Source organism: Scyliorhinus torazame, chromosome 7 (genome assembly GCF_047496885.1).
Source record: "Scyliorhinus torazame isolate Kashiwa2021f chromosome 7, sScyTor2.1, whole genome shotgun sequence".
Lineage (NCBI taxonomy): Eukaryota > Metazoa > Chordata > Chondrichthyes > Carcharhiniformes > Scyliorhinidae > Scyliorhinus > Scyliorhinus torazame.
The window spans coordinates 113,630,741-113,649,907 of record NC_092713.1 but is presented as its reverse complement, the minus strand read 5'-3'; the positions used below and the strand labels follow the sequence as shown (position 1 = coordinate 113,649,907).

The window sequence follows — 19,167 nt, the reverse complement described above, 5'->3', positions numbered from 1 at the left end:
ATGGATGTTAAAAGGACAGCTTAAGGATTACTTAGTGTTGTATTCTTTGAGGGTTATATTTGAATTGATGGTTGCTAAGATGTTCACTGCATGTTTTAAAAAGGTTAACTTGAGTTCATAGAATAAACATTGTTTGGCTTAAAAAAAATACTTTTCAGGGCAGCACAGTGGTAGCCCTGCAGTCTCACGGCGCTGAGGTCCCAGGTTCAATCCCGGCTCTGGGTCACTGTCTGTGTGGAGTTTGCACATTCTCCCCGTGTTTGCGTGGGTTTCGCCCCCACAACCCAAATATGTGCACGTTAGGTGGATTTAAAACGCTAAATTGCCCCTTAATTGGAAAAAATGAATTGGGTACTCTAAATTTTTTATTTTTTTTTAAAATACTTTTCGATTTCTGCTGTACCATACCTGTAGAGTGGGCCATGAGTTCCCCATACCACAATCTATTAAAAGTTGTGGGTCAGGTGAGCTCCATGATACCCTGGCCCTTAACACTATTTCAATGCTTACTGATGTTTACACCTAAATCACCTTTTTGTGGGCATAGAGACTGATTTCAACTTTCATTTGGGCGCGAAAAACAGCCAGAATCCAGAAAACGGTTCTCCCGAATGATAGTCAGTGAAGAGGCCTGGCACTACCGAATCATTGGGCAGCGAATACTGAGAAGATACTGGGATGGTATAGAGATTAGGATGAGATATGGGTACAGATGGAATTAAGCTCTTGAAGGGATTCAGGACTTTGAGTGTTAGTAACTGCTGCCGTACCCTTTTTTCCCGGTGCATATTCGAGAAATTCGGTCGTAACCTCCACATTAAAAATATGGAGACAGTTTTGCCAACACTTCAAACTGGTGCAGCATCGAATCTGATGCTAATTTGCATGAAATGAAACTTGACAGTAGATTCAGGAGATAGGAAGAGAAAGGGGTAGTTGTAATGAAAGAATTGTTTATACAAGGCCGGTTTGCGAGCTTTGAAGAATTGGTAGCAAAATTTGGGCTATCACGAATGGAGAAATTTGAATATTTCCAGGTGTGTAACTTTGCGAAAAAGACTTTTCCATCTTTTCTGATGTTACGGCCTTCCTTGTTATTAGAGAGAATTCTGTCGTTAACAGGGAAGAAAGAAGGAAACACATCTGGGGTTTATGGAAAGCTTATAGTAGAAGAGGCTGCATCCTTGGTTGGGATCAAAACCAAGTGGGAAGATGAACTGGGATTTGAACTGGAAGATGGATTGTGGTGCAAGATTCTACGATGGATTAACGCAACATCATCATATGCTAGATTAGGATTAATACAATTGAAGGTTGTGCACAGATGCCATTTAACCAAATCCAAGATGAGTAGTCTTATGGGCCAGGGTTTAGAGAACCCCAAAGTGTATCATGGAGTTCACCTGACCCACAACTTTTACTAGATTGTGGTATGGGGAGCACACGGCCCACTCTACAGGTGTGGTACAGCAGAAATTGAAAAGTATTTTTTAAAGCAAAACAATGTTTATTCTATGAACTCAAGTTAACCTTTTTAAAACATGCAGTGAACATCTTAGCAACCATTAATTCAAATACAACCCCCAAAGACAACAACACTAAGTAAACCTTTAAGCTTTTTTTTTTAACATCCATACGACTTAAAAACAAAACCTTTATCAGAAGCACATCAGGTTAAAGTCACTACTGATATTAGTTTTAAATCACCAGGATCGATTTACTGTCTTTAGATTACAGAGAGAGATTCATACACCTTCTGGCTGTGACTGCAGCTATCCAGCTCTGAAAACGAAACAAAAAAAACACCCTGCAGCAAACAGCCTAAAACGAAGGTAAAAAAACTGACAGACAGCCCAGCTCCACCCACTCTCTGACATCACTGCAGTAGTAAACACCCATTTCTTAAAGGTACTCTCACTACAGATATTTATATACACACCCATTTATTAACACCAATTTCTTAAAGGTACTCTCACATGACACCTCCCCCCAAGAAAAGAAAACCCATCACTTCAAGATGGTTTCATTTTTCACCTTTTCACTATCCTTTAACAAATGCACACAGTAAATGTACTTTTTCATTTCAAAAAACAACACACGCAAACAGGTATAATAATATAGTCCATTTTTTTTCATTTTTCTTCCTCCAACTGAAATCCTTCTCAATTGACAGTCTCTTTGAACAAGAAGGTCTCTGCACGATCCGTCCATTTCTCTATGCCTCGGCATTTCTCTTTAAAGTCAGATACTTTAGTTCAATCTGATCACAGAATCCCTTGTAATTCTCCAACACAGGAGCATTGGTTATCACAGCTTTCAGGCCGTCAAATGCCTGTTGAAAGTACGCTGTCCACTAAAATTTTTGACGTTTCTTCAGCAAGTCCATCAGTGGAGCAACCACGCTACAAAACTTTTGCACAAATGTTCAATCAAATCCACTTATGCCAAGAAATCACATTACTTCCCTTCGTCTTGAGGGTATCGGAAACTCCTCAATAACTGTTGGTTTCACATCCCGTGGGACCAATCGATCCCGTCCGATTGTATGGCCAAGGAAAGTGACTTGGGCTTTTCCAAATTCACTTTTGACTAGGTTTATCACCAAACCCGCCCTCTGAAGTCGATCGAATAACTCCATCAGATGTTTTAAATGTTCTTTCCATGTCTGGCTGAAAATTACCAGATCGTCGATGTATACCGCACAATTGGGTAATCCTGAAACGACTTTGTTAGTTAACCGTTGAAATGTAGCTGGTGCGTTTTTCATGCCAAATGGCATAACTTTGAATTGGTATATATAATCTGGAGTCACAAAAGCTGAAATCTCCTTCGCCCTTTCGGATAAAGGTACCTGCAGTGATAAAGGGGGTGGGCACGGGAGCAATAGGTCAGAAGGTGAGAGCATTGAGGGAGAACTAGGGAATAGGGACAGTGTGGCTCTGAGGCAGAGCAGACAGGGAGAAGTTGCTGAACACAGCGGGTCTGGTGGCCTGAAGTGCATATGTTTTAATGCAAGGAGCATTACGGGTAAGGCAGATGAACTTAGAGCTTGGATTAGTACTTGGAACTATGATGTTGTTGCCATTACAGAGACCTGGTTGAGGGAAGGGCAGGATTGGCAGCTAAACGTTCCAGGATTTAGATGTTTCAGGCGGGATAGAGGGGGATGTAAAAGGGGAGGTGGAGTTGCGCTACTTGTTCGGGAGAATATCACAGCTGTACTGCGAGAGGACACCTCAGAGGGCAGTGAGGCTATATGGGTAGAGATCAGGAATAAGAAGGGTGCAGTCACAATGTTGGGGGTATACTACAGGCTTCCCAACAGCCAGCGGGAGATAGAGGAGCAGATAGGTAGACAGATTTTGGAAAAGAGTAAAAACAACAGGGTTGTGGTGATGGGAGACTTCAACTTCCCCAATATTGACTGGGACTCACTTAGTGCCAGGGGCTTAGACGGGGCGGAGTTTGTAAGGAGCATCCAGGAGGGCTTCTTAAAACAATATGTAGACAGTCCAACTAGGGAAGGGGCGGTACTGGACCTGGTATTGGGGAATGAGCCCGGCCAGGTGGTAGATGTTTCAGTAGGGGAGCATTTCGGTAACAGTGACCACAATTCAGTAAGTTTTAAAGTACTGGTGGACAAGGATAAGAGTGGTCCGAGGATGAATGTGCTAAATTGGGGGAAGGCTAATTATAACAATATTAGGCGGGAACTGAAGAACATAGATTGGGGGCGGATGTTTGAGGGCAAATCAACATCTGACATGTGGGAGGCTTTCAAGTGGCAGTTGAAGGGAATACAGGACCGGCATGTTCCTGTGAGGAAGAAAGATAAATACGGCAATTTTCGGGAACCTTGGATGACGAGTGATATTGTAGGCCTCGTCAAAAAGAAAAAGGAGGCATTTGTCAGGGCTAAAAGGCTGGGAACAGACGAAGCCTGCGTGGAATATAAGGAAAGTAGGAAGGAACTTAAGCAAGGAGTCAGGAGGGCTAGAAGGGGTCACGAAAAGTCATTGGCAAATAGGGTTAAGGAAAATCCCAAGGCTTTTTACACGTACATAAAAAGCAAGAGGGTAGCCAGGGAAAGGGTTGGCCCACTGAAGGATAGGCAAGGGAATCTATGTGTGGAGCCAGAGGAAATGGGCGAGGTACTAAATGAATACTTTGCATCAGTATTCACCAAAGAGAAGGAATTGGTAGATGTTGAGTCTGGAGAAGGGTGTGTAGATAGCCTGGGTCACATTGTGATCCAAAAAGACGAAGTGTTGGGTGTCTTAAAAAATATTAAGGTAGATAAGTCCCCAGGGCCTGATGGGATCTACCCCAGAATACTGAAGGAGGCTGGAGAGGAAATTGCTGAGGCCTTGACAGAAATCTTTGGATCCTCGCTGTCTTCAGGGGATGTCCCGGAGGACTGGAGAATAGCCAATGTTGTTCCTCTGTTTTAGAAGGGTAGCAAGGATAATCTCGGGAACTACAGGCCGGTGAGTACCCCTTCAGTGGTAGGGAAATTACTGGAGAGAATTCTTCGAGACAGGATCTACTCCCATTTGGAAGCAAATGGACGTATTAGTGAGAGGCAGCACGGTTTTGTGAAGGGGAGGTCGTGTCTCACTAACTTGATAGAGTTTTTCGAGGAGGTCACTAAGATGATTGATGCAGGTAGGGCAGTAGATGTTGTCTATATGGACTTCAGTAAGGCCTTTGACAAGGTCCCTCATGGTAGACTAGTACAAAAGGTGAAGTCACACGGGATCAGGGGTGAGCTGGCAAGGTGGATACAGAACTGGCTAGGCCATAGAAGGCAGAGAGTAGCAATGGAGGGATGCTTTTCTAATTGGAGGGCTGTGACCAGTGGTGTTCCACAGGGATCAGTGCTGGGACCTTTGCTCTTTGTAGTATATATAAATCATTTGGAGGAAAATGTAACTGGTCTGATTAGTAAGTTTGCAGACGACACAAAGGTTGGTGGAATTGCGGATAGCGATGAGGACTGTCGGAGGATACAGCAGGATTTAGATTGTCTGGAGACTTGGGCGGAGAGATGGCAGATGGAGTTTAATCCGGACAAATGTGAGGTAATGCATTTTGGAAGGTCTAATGCAGGTAGGGAATATACAGTGAATGGTAGAACCCTCAAGAGTATTGAAAGTCAAAGAGATCTAGGAGTACAGGTCCACAGGTCATTGAAAGGGGCAACACAGGTGGAGAAGGTAGTCAAGAAGGCATACGGCATGCTTGCCTTCATTGGCCGGGGCATTGAGTATAAGAATTGGCAAGTCATGTTGCAGCTGTATAGAACCTTAGTTAGGCCACACTTGGAGTATAGTGTTCAATTCTGGTCGCCACACTACCAGAAGGATGTGGAGGCTTTAGAGAGGGTGCAGAAGAGATTTACCAGAATGTTGCCTGGTATGGAGGGCATTAGCTATGAGGAGCGGTTGAATAAACTCGGTTTGTTCTCACTGGAACAAAGGAGGTTGAGGGGAGACCTGATAGAGGTATACAAAATTATGAGGGGCATAGACAGAGTGGATAGTCAGAGGCTTTTCCCCAGGGTAGAGGGGTCAATTACTAGGGGGCATAGGTTTAAGGTGAGAGGGGCAAGGTTTAGAGTAGATGTACGAGGCAAGTTTTTTACGCAGAGGGTAGTGGGTGCCTGGAACTCGTTACCGGAGGAGGTAGTGGAAGCAGAGACGATAGGGACATTTAAGGGGCATCTTGACAAATATATGAATAGGATGGGAATAGAAGGATATGGACCCAGGAAGTGTAGAAGATTGTAGTTTAGTCGGGCAGCATGGTCGGCACGGGCTTGGAGGGCCGAAGGGCCTGTTCCTGTGCTGTACATTTCTTTGTTCTTTGTTCTTTGCCAGTAACCTTTAAGTAAATCCAGTTTGGAAATAAAAGCTGATTGTCCCACTTTCTCAATGCAATCCTCCAAATGTGGGATAGGATAAGAGTCCGTTCTTGTAACTGCATTAACCTTTCAATAGTCCACACACAACCGTTGGGTACCGTCTGGTTTAGGTACCATCACTATGGGTGAGCTCCATTGGCTGTAACCCACTTCAATTGTGCCATTTTTAAGCATACTCTCAATCTCTTTGTTAACCTGTGCCAATTTTAAAGGGTGAAGTCGGTCTGGATGTTGTTTGATCGGAACAGCATTTCCCACATCTACATCATGTATAGCCATTTTAGTACTTCCCAATTTATCGCCACAAACTTGACCATATGATATCAATAACTCTTTCAGGTCAGTCCGTTTTTCCTCTGGAAGGTAACTCAACACTTTATCCCAATTTTTAAGAACATCCTCGTTTTCCAATTTAATTTGAGGTATGTCAAATTCACAGTCATCTAGATTTGATTCATCACTTTGAGTTAGAATCATTAAAACCTCCTCCTTTTTCTCTCCTTCCCTTTCAAAGTACCTTTTAAGCATATTCACATGACACACTCGGTGAGTCTTCCTTCTATCTGGTATTTTTACCACATAATTCACCTCACTTAATTTCCTTTCAATCTGATAAGGTCCACAAAACCTAGCTTTTAAAGGTTCACCTACCACTGGTAACAATACTACAACTTTATCCCCACTGGCAAAACTATGAACTTTGGATTTCTTGTCCACTACCCGTTTCATCACATTTTGTGCAACTTTTAAATGTTATCTCGCCAATTCACCTATTTAATCGTTCCCTAAAATTTGACACGTAATCCAATAATGTAATTTCTGATTTCTCACTCACTAATTTTTCCTTAATCAATTTAAGTGGTCCTTTTACCTCATGACCAAATATTAGTTCAAAAGGACTGAATTTGGTTGACTCATTTGGTGCATCCCTAACTGCAAACTGTACGAATGGAATTCCTTTATCCCAATCCTCTGAATAATCGTGACAATAAGCCCTCAACATTGTCTTTAATGTCTGATGCCACCTTTCTAACGCTCCCTGCGATTCTGGATGGTACGCAGGTGATATAAATTATTTTATTCCTAAGCTATCCATAACTTCTTTGAATAACCTGGAGGTAAAATTTGATCCTTGATCCGATTGTATTTCTGTGTGTAGTCTCTATCTAGTAAAGAATTTAAGTAACTCCTCCACGATCTGTAATATTACGTACTGGAATGGCCTCTGGAAACCTAGTAGACACATCCATTATCGTCAAAAGATATTGATTCCCACTTTTTGTTTTCGGAAGCGGTCCTACGCAATCAATTAGGACCCTTGTAAAAGGTTCCCCAAATGCTGGAATGGGTATTAAGGGTGCTGGTTGAGGTTTCCCTATCACTTGACATGTGTGACATGATTGACAAAATTTAACTACATCTTTATGTAGTCCAGGCCAATAAAAATGTTTTTGGATTTTAGCTTGGGTCTTCCTTATTCCCAAATGACCTCCCACTGGTACCTCATGTGCAACTCACAACACCTCCTTTCTATACCCCACCGGCAATACTACTTGATGAACTTCTGCCCACTTTTCATTCGCCTGCATATGTAAAGGTCTCCATTTTCTCATCAAGACATCACTTTTACGGTAATAACACCCTAGTATCCACTCAGATTCCTCTTCTGTATATGCTTTCTGATATATCCGTTTTATTTCTACATATTTCTGTTGTAACTCCGCCAATTTTCCTGAACTAAAAATATCCGCCTCATCCTCCACCTGTTCGTGTTCTTTTTCAATCATCTGATCAAAAATCGTTTCTGATAATTGCACTTCAACTTCATCTTCACTCTTTGATTTCTCCTCTTGTCTTAACTTGTGACTTTGCGACCGTGTTACTACACAATCCGGAAAATCCCAGGATATTTGTCCTTCAACACTTCAATTGTTTGATTTTCCACTGGCTTATCAACCACAGTAGGCATCACTCCCACCTGCGATCCAGCTATATCATTACCCAAGATAAACTGTATTCCTGGACAAGATAGTTTCTCTATTACTCCTACTACCACTTCACCACTCTTCACTGGACTTTCCAACCTTACCTTATATAATTGAACGCTACTCCTCTCACCCTGAATTCGACATATTACCACCTTTTCTGGCAAAATTATTCCCAAACTATATAACTCCTCATCTCTTTCCATTAAAGATTGACTAGCTCCCGTATCTCTTAAAATTGTGACTTCTTTACCTGCTCCTCCTGATACACATGAGTAAACTTTACCCACACAAGTAAATTCTTTAAAGACATCTGGCACCTTCTTATCAATCACCTCTTGATCAGGCTGTACAATCTTTTGCACCTCCTTCGCTTCACTTGGGCTTTCCTTTACCACTTTAACAAACCCCACTGTTTTACCACATCAGCCTTCCCAGTGCTTTTCTTCAACCACCAACACTGTGACTTTACATAGCCTAATTAATTACAGTTATAACATTTGAAACTTTTCATTTCTTTTCCACCCTCCTGGATTTCTTTTTTAATCTGAGGTACACTCTCCTTATTATCTCCCATCAGATCACCTTTACCTTTACCACTTGAGTATTTCTCATGTCCCCAGTTTCTATCCCTCACCGGCTGAAACTGATGTCGGAAACCAATCTTTCATTTATGAACTAATTCATAATCATCTGCCATTTCTGCTGCTAATCTCGCAGTTTTAATCCTCTGCTCTTCCACATGAGTTCTCACTACATCAGGAATTGAATTATTAAACTCCTCCAAAAATATAATTTCTCTGAGAGCTTCATGCGTTTGGTCTATTTTCAAAGCCCTTATCTACCTATCAAAATTACTCTGATTGATCCTTTCAAACTCCATGTATGTTTGACCAAAGTCTTCCCTTAAATTTCTAAACTTTTGTCTATAGGCTTCAGGCACTAGTTCATATGCACCTAAGATGGATTTTATTCACCTCCTCATACAACCCAGATACCTCCTCCGGTAGTGATGCAAACACTTCGCTAGCCCTATTACCAGCTTTGTTTGAATCAGTAACACCCACATGTCCTGTGGTCATTTCATTTGTTTAGCTACCTCCTGAAATGAAATGAAAAAGGCTTCCACTTCCTTCTCGTCAAACCTTGGCAATGCTTGGACAGATTTAAATCGATCCCCACCAAGCCTTCGACTATGATGCTCTTTCTCACTTTCCTCATCACTATCATCCAACTGTACGTTTCCCTTTACGTCTGCCAATTTTAACTGATTGTCATGTTTCATGGCCATTTTCTGAAGTTCAAACTCTCTCTTTTTATCTTTTTCCCTGATCTATATCTCCCTTTCTTTTTCTTTTTCCTCTCTATCTCTTTCGTACTCAAGCTGCTTTAATTCTTTCTCATGTTCCATTTGTTTAATTTGCAACTGAATTTTTGCCATTTTCAATGAGTCAAACTGTATCTCAGGCAACTTTAAATGCTTTGCCAAAGCCATAATTACCTCATCTTTTTGCATTTTGTCAGGTAATGTTAACTGCAATGTTTTTGCCAAATCTAACAGTCTGCTTTTAGTCTCTGTCCGTAAGGTACTGCGTGTAGCCATCTCCACCCCCAAAAACATCTGAGCCTCTGAAAGAGCCATTGTCCACAACACACTCCCTACTTAAACTAAAATACCACACCTGAAAAGCACCCACAATATGCTCACCCCTCACTGTCTTTAAGTTCACTAAGCCCATCCAATAGATAGACTTTTATCCCGGACGAGCCCCCAATTTGTTATGGGCCAGGGTTTAGAGAACCCCAAAGTATATCATGGAGTTCACCTGACCCACGACCTTTACTAGATTGTGGTATGGGGAGCACACGGCCCACTCTACAGGTGTGGTACAGCAGAAATTGAAAAGTATTTTTTAAAGCAAAACAATGTTTATTCTATGAACTCAAGTTAACCTTTTTAAAACATACAATGAACATCTTAGCAACCATTAATTCAAATACAACCCCAAAGACTACAACACTAAGTAAACCTTTAAGCTTTCCTTTTAACATCCATTAGACTTAAAAACAAAATCTTTATCAGAAGCACACCAGGTTAAAGTCACTACTGTTATTAGTTTTAAATAACCAGGATTGATTTAGTCTTTAGATTACAGAGAGAGATTCATACACCTTCTGGCTGTGACTGCAGCTATCCAGCTCTGAAAATGAAACTAAAACACACCCTGCCGCAAACAGCCTAAAACAAATGTAAAAAACTGACAGACAGCCCAGCTTCACCCACACTCTGACATCACTGCAGTAGTAAACACCCATTTCTTAAAGGTACTCTCACTACAGATATTTATGTACACACCCATTTATAAACACCATTTCTTAAAGGTACTCTCACATGACAGTAGGATATTTTTGGAAGTGATAGATGAATGCCAACGGTGTGGAATTGGCCAGGCCAATCATGTACATATATTCTGGGCATGTCCTAAGCTCATGGAATTTTGGGTTTCTTTCTTCGGCACCATGTCAGCCATTCTACAAATCAAATTGAATCCCTGTCCTCCAGTAGCAATATTTGGGATCTCGGACTGGCAGAAGCTGCAGACAGGGACTGGGGCTGATGTTCTCTCCCTCGCCTTGCTAATTGCTCTTAGTCTGATACTAATGAGGTGGAGATCATCTTCTCCACCCAGTGACTCAAAATGGCTTGGAGATCTTAAGGAATTTTTATATCTCAAAAAAGTTAAATACACCATGAAGAACTCAATTGATGGGTTTTACCAGAGATGGCGACTGTTCATTTTATGCTTTGAAGATTTGATCAGCATTAGCTGTTAAAGGAATAGGGGAGGGGGAGGGAAAGAGGCTATTTTTGTTTTGGAAATAATTTGTTGTTTTTATTGTTTGTGTTTATGTATGATTTTTAAAAACTGAATAAAAATATTTTTTAAAATAGTAGATAATACTAGGCAATGATAAATGAGAGTATATGATAGTCTTCAGATTACTATTTCTGTAGAGGGAACTCATCCAGATTTTCAGGTATTGGGAGTAGCGATGCACTGATTTAAGATGCTGACGTGAATGGGGACACATTGGAAGAGCTGACACCATTGCTGTATTTACTTGGATGGGTTGATTTGTGCTGACTGGAACTCCTGCAAATGTCTCTTACACTGAGATCAGTGTTGGAGACTTGGGCCCAATGTGTGCTACTCACTCAAATAATTTCCCTGGAATTCTGACACAGCGGAACCCAATCCACCAATCCCACACCTACCCCCAACAACTCTCCACCACGACCCCCAACTTCCAACCAAACCACAAACTCACTCATTCACTCACTCACCTATCCAGTCACTCACCCATCCACTCACGGATGGGAGGTGGTGACCAAGTGGTATTGTCATTGGACCAGTAAACCAGAGACTCAGAGTAATGCTCTGGGGACGCAGGTTCAAATCCCGCCACTGCAGATGGTGAAGTTTGAATTCAATAAAAATCTGGAATTAACAGTCTAGTGATGACCATGAAACCATTGTCGATTGTCGTAAAAACCCATCTGGGTCACTAATGTCCTTACCTGGTCTGGCCGATATGTGACTCCAGACCCATAGCAACATGGTTGACTCTTAACTGCCCCTCAAGGGCAATTAGGGATGGACAATAAATGCTGACCCAGCCTGTGAGGCCCACATAAATGAAGAAAAAAAACCTCACTCATTCACACACACAAATCACATATGCAGTTACTCACCCATTCACTCACAGTCTGAGTCACACACACTCAATCATTCACACTCACTCACACTCATCCACTCACTCACTCATTCACTCACCCAATCACTTGCCCATCCACTCGCACATACACAAAATTACCAATCCACTCACTCACTCATCCACTCACTCACTCCTCCACTCACACTCACTCATTCACTCACGCACTCACTCCTCCACTCACCCACTCCTCCACTCACCCATCTACTCACACTCACTCATCCACTCACGCACTCACTCACACACCTATCCACTCACACTCACTTATTCACTCACGCACTCACTCAGCCTTCCACTCACACTCACTCACCCACACAGTCACTCACCCACACAGTCACTCACCCACACAGTCACTCACCCACACCGTCACTCACCCACACAGTCACTCACCCACACAGTCACTCACCCACACAGTCACTCACCCACACCGTCACTCACCCACACACTCAGTCACTCACACACACACTGACTCACACACTCAGTCGCTCACACACACACATTGACACACACACTCACAGTCGCTCACACACACACACTGACTCACACTCTCACAGTCACTCTCACACACACTGACTCACACACTCACAATCACTCACACACACTGACACACACTCACTCACACTCACACACACATGGACTCACAACTCTCAGTCACTCACACACATACTGACTCACACACTCAAAGTCACTCACACACACACAGACTCACACACTCACATACTGACTCACTCACACACACTTACACACTCACAGTCACTCACACTCACACACTCAGTCACTCACACACACACACACTGACTCACACACTCACAGTCACTCACACACACTGACTCACACACTCGCAGTCACTCACACACACACACTGACTCACACACTCACAGTCGCTCACACACACACACTGACTCACACACTCAGTCACTCACACACACACGCACTGACTCACACACTCAGTCGCTCACACACACACATTGACACACACACTCAGTCACTCACTCACACACACACACTGACGCACACACTCAGTCGCTCACACACACACATTGACACACACACTCACAGTCGCTCACACACACACTGACTCACACACTCACAATCACTGACACACACTCACTCACACTCACACACACATTGACTCACACACTCTCAGTCACTCACACACACACTGTCTCACATAATCACAGTCACTCACACACACACACTGACTCACACACTCGCAGTCACTCACTCACACACACTGACGTACACACTCAGTCGCTCACACACACACATTGAGACACACACTCACAATCACTCACACACACTCACTCACACACACATTGCCTCACACACTCTCAGTCACTCACACACACACTGTCTCACATAATCACAGTCACTCACTCACACACACTCACAGTCACTCACTCACACACACTCACTCACACTCACACACACATTGACTCACACACTCACAGTCACTCACTCACACACACTGACTCACACACTCACAGTCACACACACACACTGACTGACACACTCACTGTCACTCACACACACACTGACGCACACACTCACAGTCACTCACACCCACACTGACTGACACACTCACAGTCACTCACACACATACTGACTGACACACTGAACTCACACAATGACACACTCACACTCACATACTCAGTCACTCACACACACAGACTCACACACTCACATACTGACTCACTCACACACTGACTTACACACTCACAGTCACTCAAACACACTCTGACTCACACACTCAGTCACTCACACACATACTGACTCACACACTCAAAGTCACTCACACACACAGACTCACAAACTCACATACTGACTCACTCACACACTGACTTACACACTCACAGTCACTCAAACACACTCTGACTCACAAACTCACAGTCACTCACTCACACTGGTGTGAGGGTGATGTGTTGGTGAGGGTGGTGGGAGGGTGGTGTTTGGGTGAGGGTGGTGTGAGGGTGAGGGTGGTGTGAGGGTGGTGTGAGGGTGAGGGTGGTGTGAGGGTGAGGGTGGTGTGAGGGTGATGGTGGTGTGAGGGTTAGGGTGGTGTGAGGGTGGTGTGAGGGTGGTGTGAGGGTGGTGTGAGAGTGAGGGTGGTGTGGGGGTGAGGGTGGTGTGGGGGTGAGGGTGGTGTGGGGGTGAGGGTGGTGTGGGGGTGAGGATGGTGTGGGGGTGAGGATGGTGTGGGGGTGAGGGTGGTGTGAAGGTGAGGGTGGTGTGAGGGTGAGGGTGGTGTAGGGGTGAGTGTGAGGGTGAGGGTGGTGTGAGGGTGGTGTGAGGGTGAGGGTGGTGTGAGGGTGAGAGTGGTGTGAGAGTGGTGTGGGGTGAGGGTGGTGTGAGGGTGGAGTGAGGGTGAGGGTGGTGTGAGGGTGAGGGTGGTGTGAGAGTGAGGGTGGTGTGAGGGTGAAGGTGGTGTGAGGGTGAGGGTGGTGTCAGGGTGTTGTGATGGTGAGGGTGGTGTCAGGGTGGTGTGAGGGTGAGGGTGATGTGAGGGTGAGGGTGGTGTGAGGATGGTGTGAGGATGGTGTGAGGGTGGTGTGAGGGTGGTGTGAGGGTGGTGTGAGGGTGGTGTGAGGGTGGTGTGAGGGTGGTGTGCGGGTGAGGGTGAGGGTGAGGGTGGTGTGAGGTTGGTGTGAGGGTGAGGGTAGTGTGAGGGTGGTGTGAGGGTGAGGGTGGTGTGAAGGTGGTGTGAGGGTGAGGCTGGTGTGAGGGTGAGTGTGGTGTGAGGGTGGTGTGAGGGTGAGTGTGGTGTAAGGGTGGTGTGAAGGTAGTGTGAGAGTGGTGTGCGGGTGGTGTGAGGGTGAGTGTGGTGTAAGGGTGGTGTGAAGGTGGTGTGAGGGTGAGGCTGGTGTGAGGGTGAGTGTGGTGTGAGGGTGGTGTGAGGGTGGTGTGAGGGTGAGGGTGCTGTAAGGGTGGTGTGAAGGTGGTGTGAGGGTGAGGCTGGTGTGAGGGTGAGTGTGGTGTGAGGGTGGTGTGAGGGTGGTGTGAGGGTGAGGGTGGCGTGAGGGTGGTGTGAGGGTGGTGTGAGGGTGAGGGTGGTGTAGGGGTGAGTGTGAGGGTGAGGGTGGTGTGAGGGTGGTGTGAGGGTGGTGTGAGGGTGAGGGTGGTGTGAAGGTGGTGTGAGGGTGAGGCTGGTGTGAGGGTGAGTGTGGTGTGAGGGTGGTGTGAGGGTGAGTGTGGTGTAAGGGTGGTGTGAAGGTAGTTTGAGAGTGGTGTGCGGGTGGTGTGAGGGTGGTGTGAGGGTGAGTGTGGTGTAAGGGTGGTGTGAAGGTGGTGTGAGGGTGAGGCTGGTGTGAGGGTGAGTGTGGTGTGAGTGTGGTGTGAGGGTGGTGTGAGGGTGGTGTGAGGGTGGTGTGAGGGTGGTGTGAGGGTGAGGGTGCTGTAAGGGTGGTGTGAAGGTGGTGTGAGGGTGAGGCTGGTGTGAGGGTGAGTGTGGTGTGAGTGTGGTGTGAGGGTGGTGTGAGGGTGAGGGTGGCGTGAGGGTGGTGTGAGGGTGGTGTGAGGGTGAGGGTGGTGTGAGAGTGGTGTGGGGTGAGGGTGGTGTGAGGGTGGAGTGAGGGTGAGGGTGGTGTGAGGGTGAGGGTGGTGTGAGGGTGGTGTGAGGGTGAGGGTGGTGTGAGGGTGGAGTGAGGGTGAGGGTGGTGTGAGGGTGAGGGTGGTGTGAGGGTGGTGTGAGGGTGAGGGTGGTGTGAGGGTGAGGGTGGTGTGAGGGTGAGGGTGGTGTGAGGGTGGTGTGAGGGTGAGGGTGGTGTGAGGGTGAGGGTGGTGTGAGGGTGAGGGTGGTGTGAGGGTGGTGTGAGGGTGAGGGTGGTGTGAGGGTGAGGGTGGTGTGAGGATGAGGGTGTGAGGGTGGTGTGAGGGTGAGGGTGGTGTGAGGGTGAGGGTGGTGTGAGGGTGAGGGTGGTGTCAGGGCGTTGTGATGGTGAGGGTGGTGTCAGGGTGGTGTGAGGGTGAGGGTGATGTGAGGGTGAGGGTGGTGTGAGGATAGTGTGAGGGTGGTGTGGGGGTGAGGGTAGAGGGTGAGGGTGGTGTGAGGGTGGTGTGCGGGTGAGGGTGAGGGTGGTGTGAGGGTGGTGTGAGGGTGGTGTGAGGGTGGTGTGAGGTTGGTGTGAGGGTGAGGGTAGTGTGAGGGTGGTGTGAGGGTGGTGTGAGGGTGAGGGTGGTGTGAAGGTGGTGTGAGGGTGAGGCTGGTGTGAGGGTGAGTGTGATGTGAGGGTGGTGTGAGGGTGAGTGTGGTGTGAGGGTGGTGTGAGGGTGAGGGTGGTGTGAGGGTGAGGGTGGTGTGAGGGTGGTGTGAGGGTGAGGGTGGTGTGAGGGTGAGGGTGGTGTGAGGGTGAGGGTGGTGTGAGGGTGAGGGTGGTGTGAGGGTGAGGGTGGTGTGAGGGTGGTGTGAGGGTGGTGTGAGGGTGAGGGTGGTGTGAGGGTGAGGGTGGTGTGAGGGTGAGGGTGGTGTGAGGGTGGTGTGAGGGTGAGGGTGGTGTGAGGGTGAGGGTGGTGTGAGGATGAGGGTGGTGTGAGGGTGGTGTGAGGGTGAGGGTGGTGTGAGGGTGAGGGTGGTGTGAGGGTGAGGGTGGTGTCAGGGCGTTGTGATGGTGAGGGTGGTGTCAGGGTGGTGTGAGGGTGAGGGTGATGTGAGGGTGAGGGTGGTGTGAGGATAGTGTGAGGCTGGTGTGGGGGTGAGGGTGAGGGTGAGGGTGGTGTGAGGGTGGTGTGAGGGTGGTGTGAGGGTGGTGTGAGGGTGGTGTGAGGTTGGTGTGAGGGTGAGGGTAGTGTGAGGGTGGTGTGAGGGTGGTGTGAGGGTGAGGGTGGTGTGAAGGTGGTGTGAGGGTGAGGCTGGTGTGAGGGTGAGTGTGGTGTGAGGGTGGTGTGAGGGTGAGGGTGAGTGTGGTGTGAGGGTGGTGTGAGGGTGGTGTGAGGGTGAGGGTGGCGTGAGGGTGGTGTGAGGGTGAGGGTAGTGTGAGGGTGGTGTGAGGGTGGTGTGAGGGTGAGGCTGGTGTGAGGGTGAGTGTGGTGTGAGGGTGATGTGAGGGTGGTGTGAGGGTGGTGTGAAGGTGGTGTGAGGGTGAGGCTGGTGTGAGGGTGAGTGTGGTGTGAGTGTGGTGTGAGGGTGGTGTGAGGTGAGGGTGGCGTGAGGGTGGTGTGAGGGTGGTGTGAGGGTGGTGTGATGGTGAGGGTGATGTGAGGGTGGTGTGGGGGTGAGGGTGATGTGAGGGTGGTGTGAGGGTGAGGGTGGTGTGAGGGTGGTGTGAGGGTGGTGTGGGTGATGTGAGGGTGGTGTGAGGGTGAGGGTGATGTGAGGGTGGTGTGAGGGTGAGGGTGGTGTGAGGGTGGTGTGCGGGTGAGGGTGGTGTGAGGGTGGTGTGAGGGTGAGGGTGGTGTGAGGGTGGTGTGAGGGTGGTGTGGGGGTGAGGGTGATGTGAGGGTGGTGTGAGGGTGAGGGTGGTGTGAGGGTGGTGTGGGGGTGAGGGTGATGTGAGGGTGGTGTGAGGGTGAGGGTGGTGTGTGGGTGGTGTGGGGGTGAGGGTGATGTGAGGGTGGTGTGAGGGTGGTGTGAGGGTGGTGTGAGGGTGGTGTGAGGGTGGTCTGGGGGTGAGGGTGGTGTGGGGGTGAGGGTGATGTGAGGGTGACGGTGGTGTGAGGGTGGTGTGAGGGTGATGTGAGGGTGAGGGTGATGTGAGGGTGGTGTGAGGGTGAGGGTGATGTGAGGGTGGTGTGGGGGTGAGGGTGATGTGAGGGTGAGGGTGATGTGAGGGTGGTGTGAGGGTGATGTGAGGGTGAGGGTGGTGTGAGGGTGGTGTGGGGGTGAGGGTGATGTGAGGGTGAGGGTGATGTGAGGGTGGTGTGAGGGTGGTGTGAGGGTGGTGTGCGGGTGAGGGTGGTGTGAGGGTGAGGGTGGTGTGAGGGTGGTGTGAAGGTGATGTGAGGGTGGTGTGAGGGTGAGGGTGGTGTGAGGGTGGTGTGAAGGTGATGTGAGGGTGGTCTGGGGGTGATGGTGGTGTGAGGGTGGTGTGAGGATGGTGTGGGTGTGAGGGTGGTGTGAGGGTGGTGTGAGGGTGATGTGAGGGTGATGTGAGGGTGGTGTGGGGGTGAGGGTGATGTGAGGGTGGTGTGAGGGTGAGGGTGGTGTGAGGGTGATGGTGGTGTGAGGGTGATGTGAGGGTGGTGTGAGGGTGAGGGTGATGTGAGGGTGGTGCGAGGGTGGTGTGTGGGTGAGGGTGATGTGAGGGTGGTGTGGGGGTGAGGGTGGTGTGGGGGTGAGGGTGATGTGAGGGTGGTGTGGGGGTGGTGTGGGGTTGAGGGTGATGTGAGGGTGGTGTGGGGGTGAGGGTGATGTGAGGGTGGTGTGTGCGTGGTGTGGGGGTGGTGTGGGGGTGAGGGTGGTGTGAGGGTGGTGTGAGGGTGGTGTGGGGGTGAGGGTGATGTGAGGGTGGTGTGGGGGTGAGGGTGATGTGAGGGTGGTGTGGGGGTGGTGTGGGGGTGGTGTGGGGGTGGTGTGGGGGTGGTGTGGGGGTGAGGGTGGTGTGAGGGTGGTGTGAGGGTGGTGTGGGGGTGAGGGTGATGTGAGGGTGGTGTGGGGGTGAGGGTGATGTGAGGGTGATGTGAGGGTGGTGTGGGGGTGAGGGTGGTGTGAGGGTGATGTGAGGGTGGTGTGGGGGTGAGGGTGGTGTGAGGGTGATGGTGTGAGGGTGGTGTGGGGGTGAGGGTGATGTGAGGGTGGTGTGGGGGTGGTGTGGGGGTGAGGGTGGTGTGAGGGTGATGTGAGGGTGGTGTGGGGGTGAGGGTGATGTGAGGGTGATGTGAGGGTGGTGTGGGGGTGGTGTGCGGGTGAGGGTGATGTGAGGGTGGTGTGAGGGTGGTGTGGGGGTGAGGTGGTATTGGGGAGGGTGATACATGTGGCACGAGGAACCCCAACACATCAGGATCTCACTTCCTCACCCAAAGCTGATCTCCACCCTGGCGATTGCACTTTCTTCGGGCCCACCGACCACGTCCAGGGTCCTCTGTTCTGCCGCGGTGCGGTCCCCTTCCAGTCTTTTCACTCCCCCGGTGATAATGGTTGGCCTTCTCCTGGGGCCGGGGGGAGGGGGCGTGGGGGGACAGTAAATGCAGCTGCCAGTGGTTAGCTGCACAGAGGCTTCATGTTTCCAGCTGGGATTGCACGCTCTGGTTGAAAGTGCACCAGACGTTAGGATGTCCTCACACAGCAGCAATGCGGTCACCATTTCTCCTGATCAGAAGATCAGGCCCAATGTGCTCGTTTTAAATGGGTTAATGCTTCAGTTAAAAGTGTAAACAGAGGGATTTCACATGGAGGGGTAAGGGTTGATTTTCTATTTGTTTGAACTGAGTGTACACCTGTGCATGGGATGAGATGACATTTGAAAATGGTCAAAGGGCAGGATTTTAAAATGGTCTGGAAATGGTAAAGAATTGATGCAAAGGTGCTTTCTACCTCATTACACATTGATGATA

At 48.3% G+C, this 19,167-nt stretch overlaps 1 protein-coding gene across 1 annotated transcript in view; it reads left to right on the top strand.

The window, feature by feature from the left end:
* LOC140427353 (P-selectin-like) overlaps window positions 1-19,167 on the top strand; it is a 136,462-nt gene that overhangs the window by 55,977 nt on the left and 61,318 nt on the right. The window contains exon 19 of the mRNA XM_072512903.1: window positions 1,102-1,246. Coding sequence (XP_072369004.1) covers window positions 1,102-1,246 — 145 coding nt within the window. The remainder of the gene's footprint in view (window positions 1-1,101; window positions 1,247-19,167) is intronic.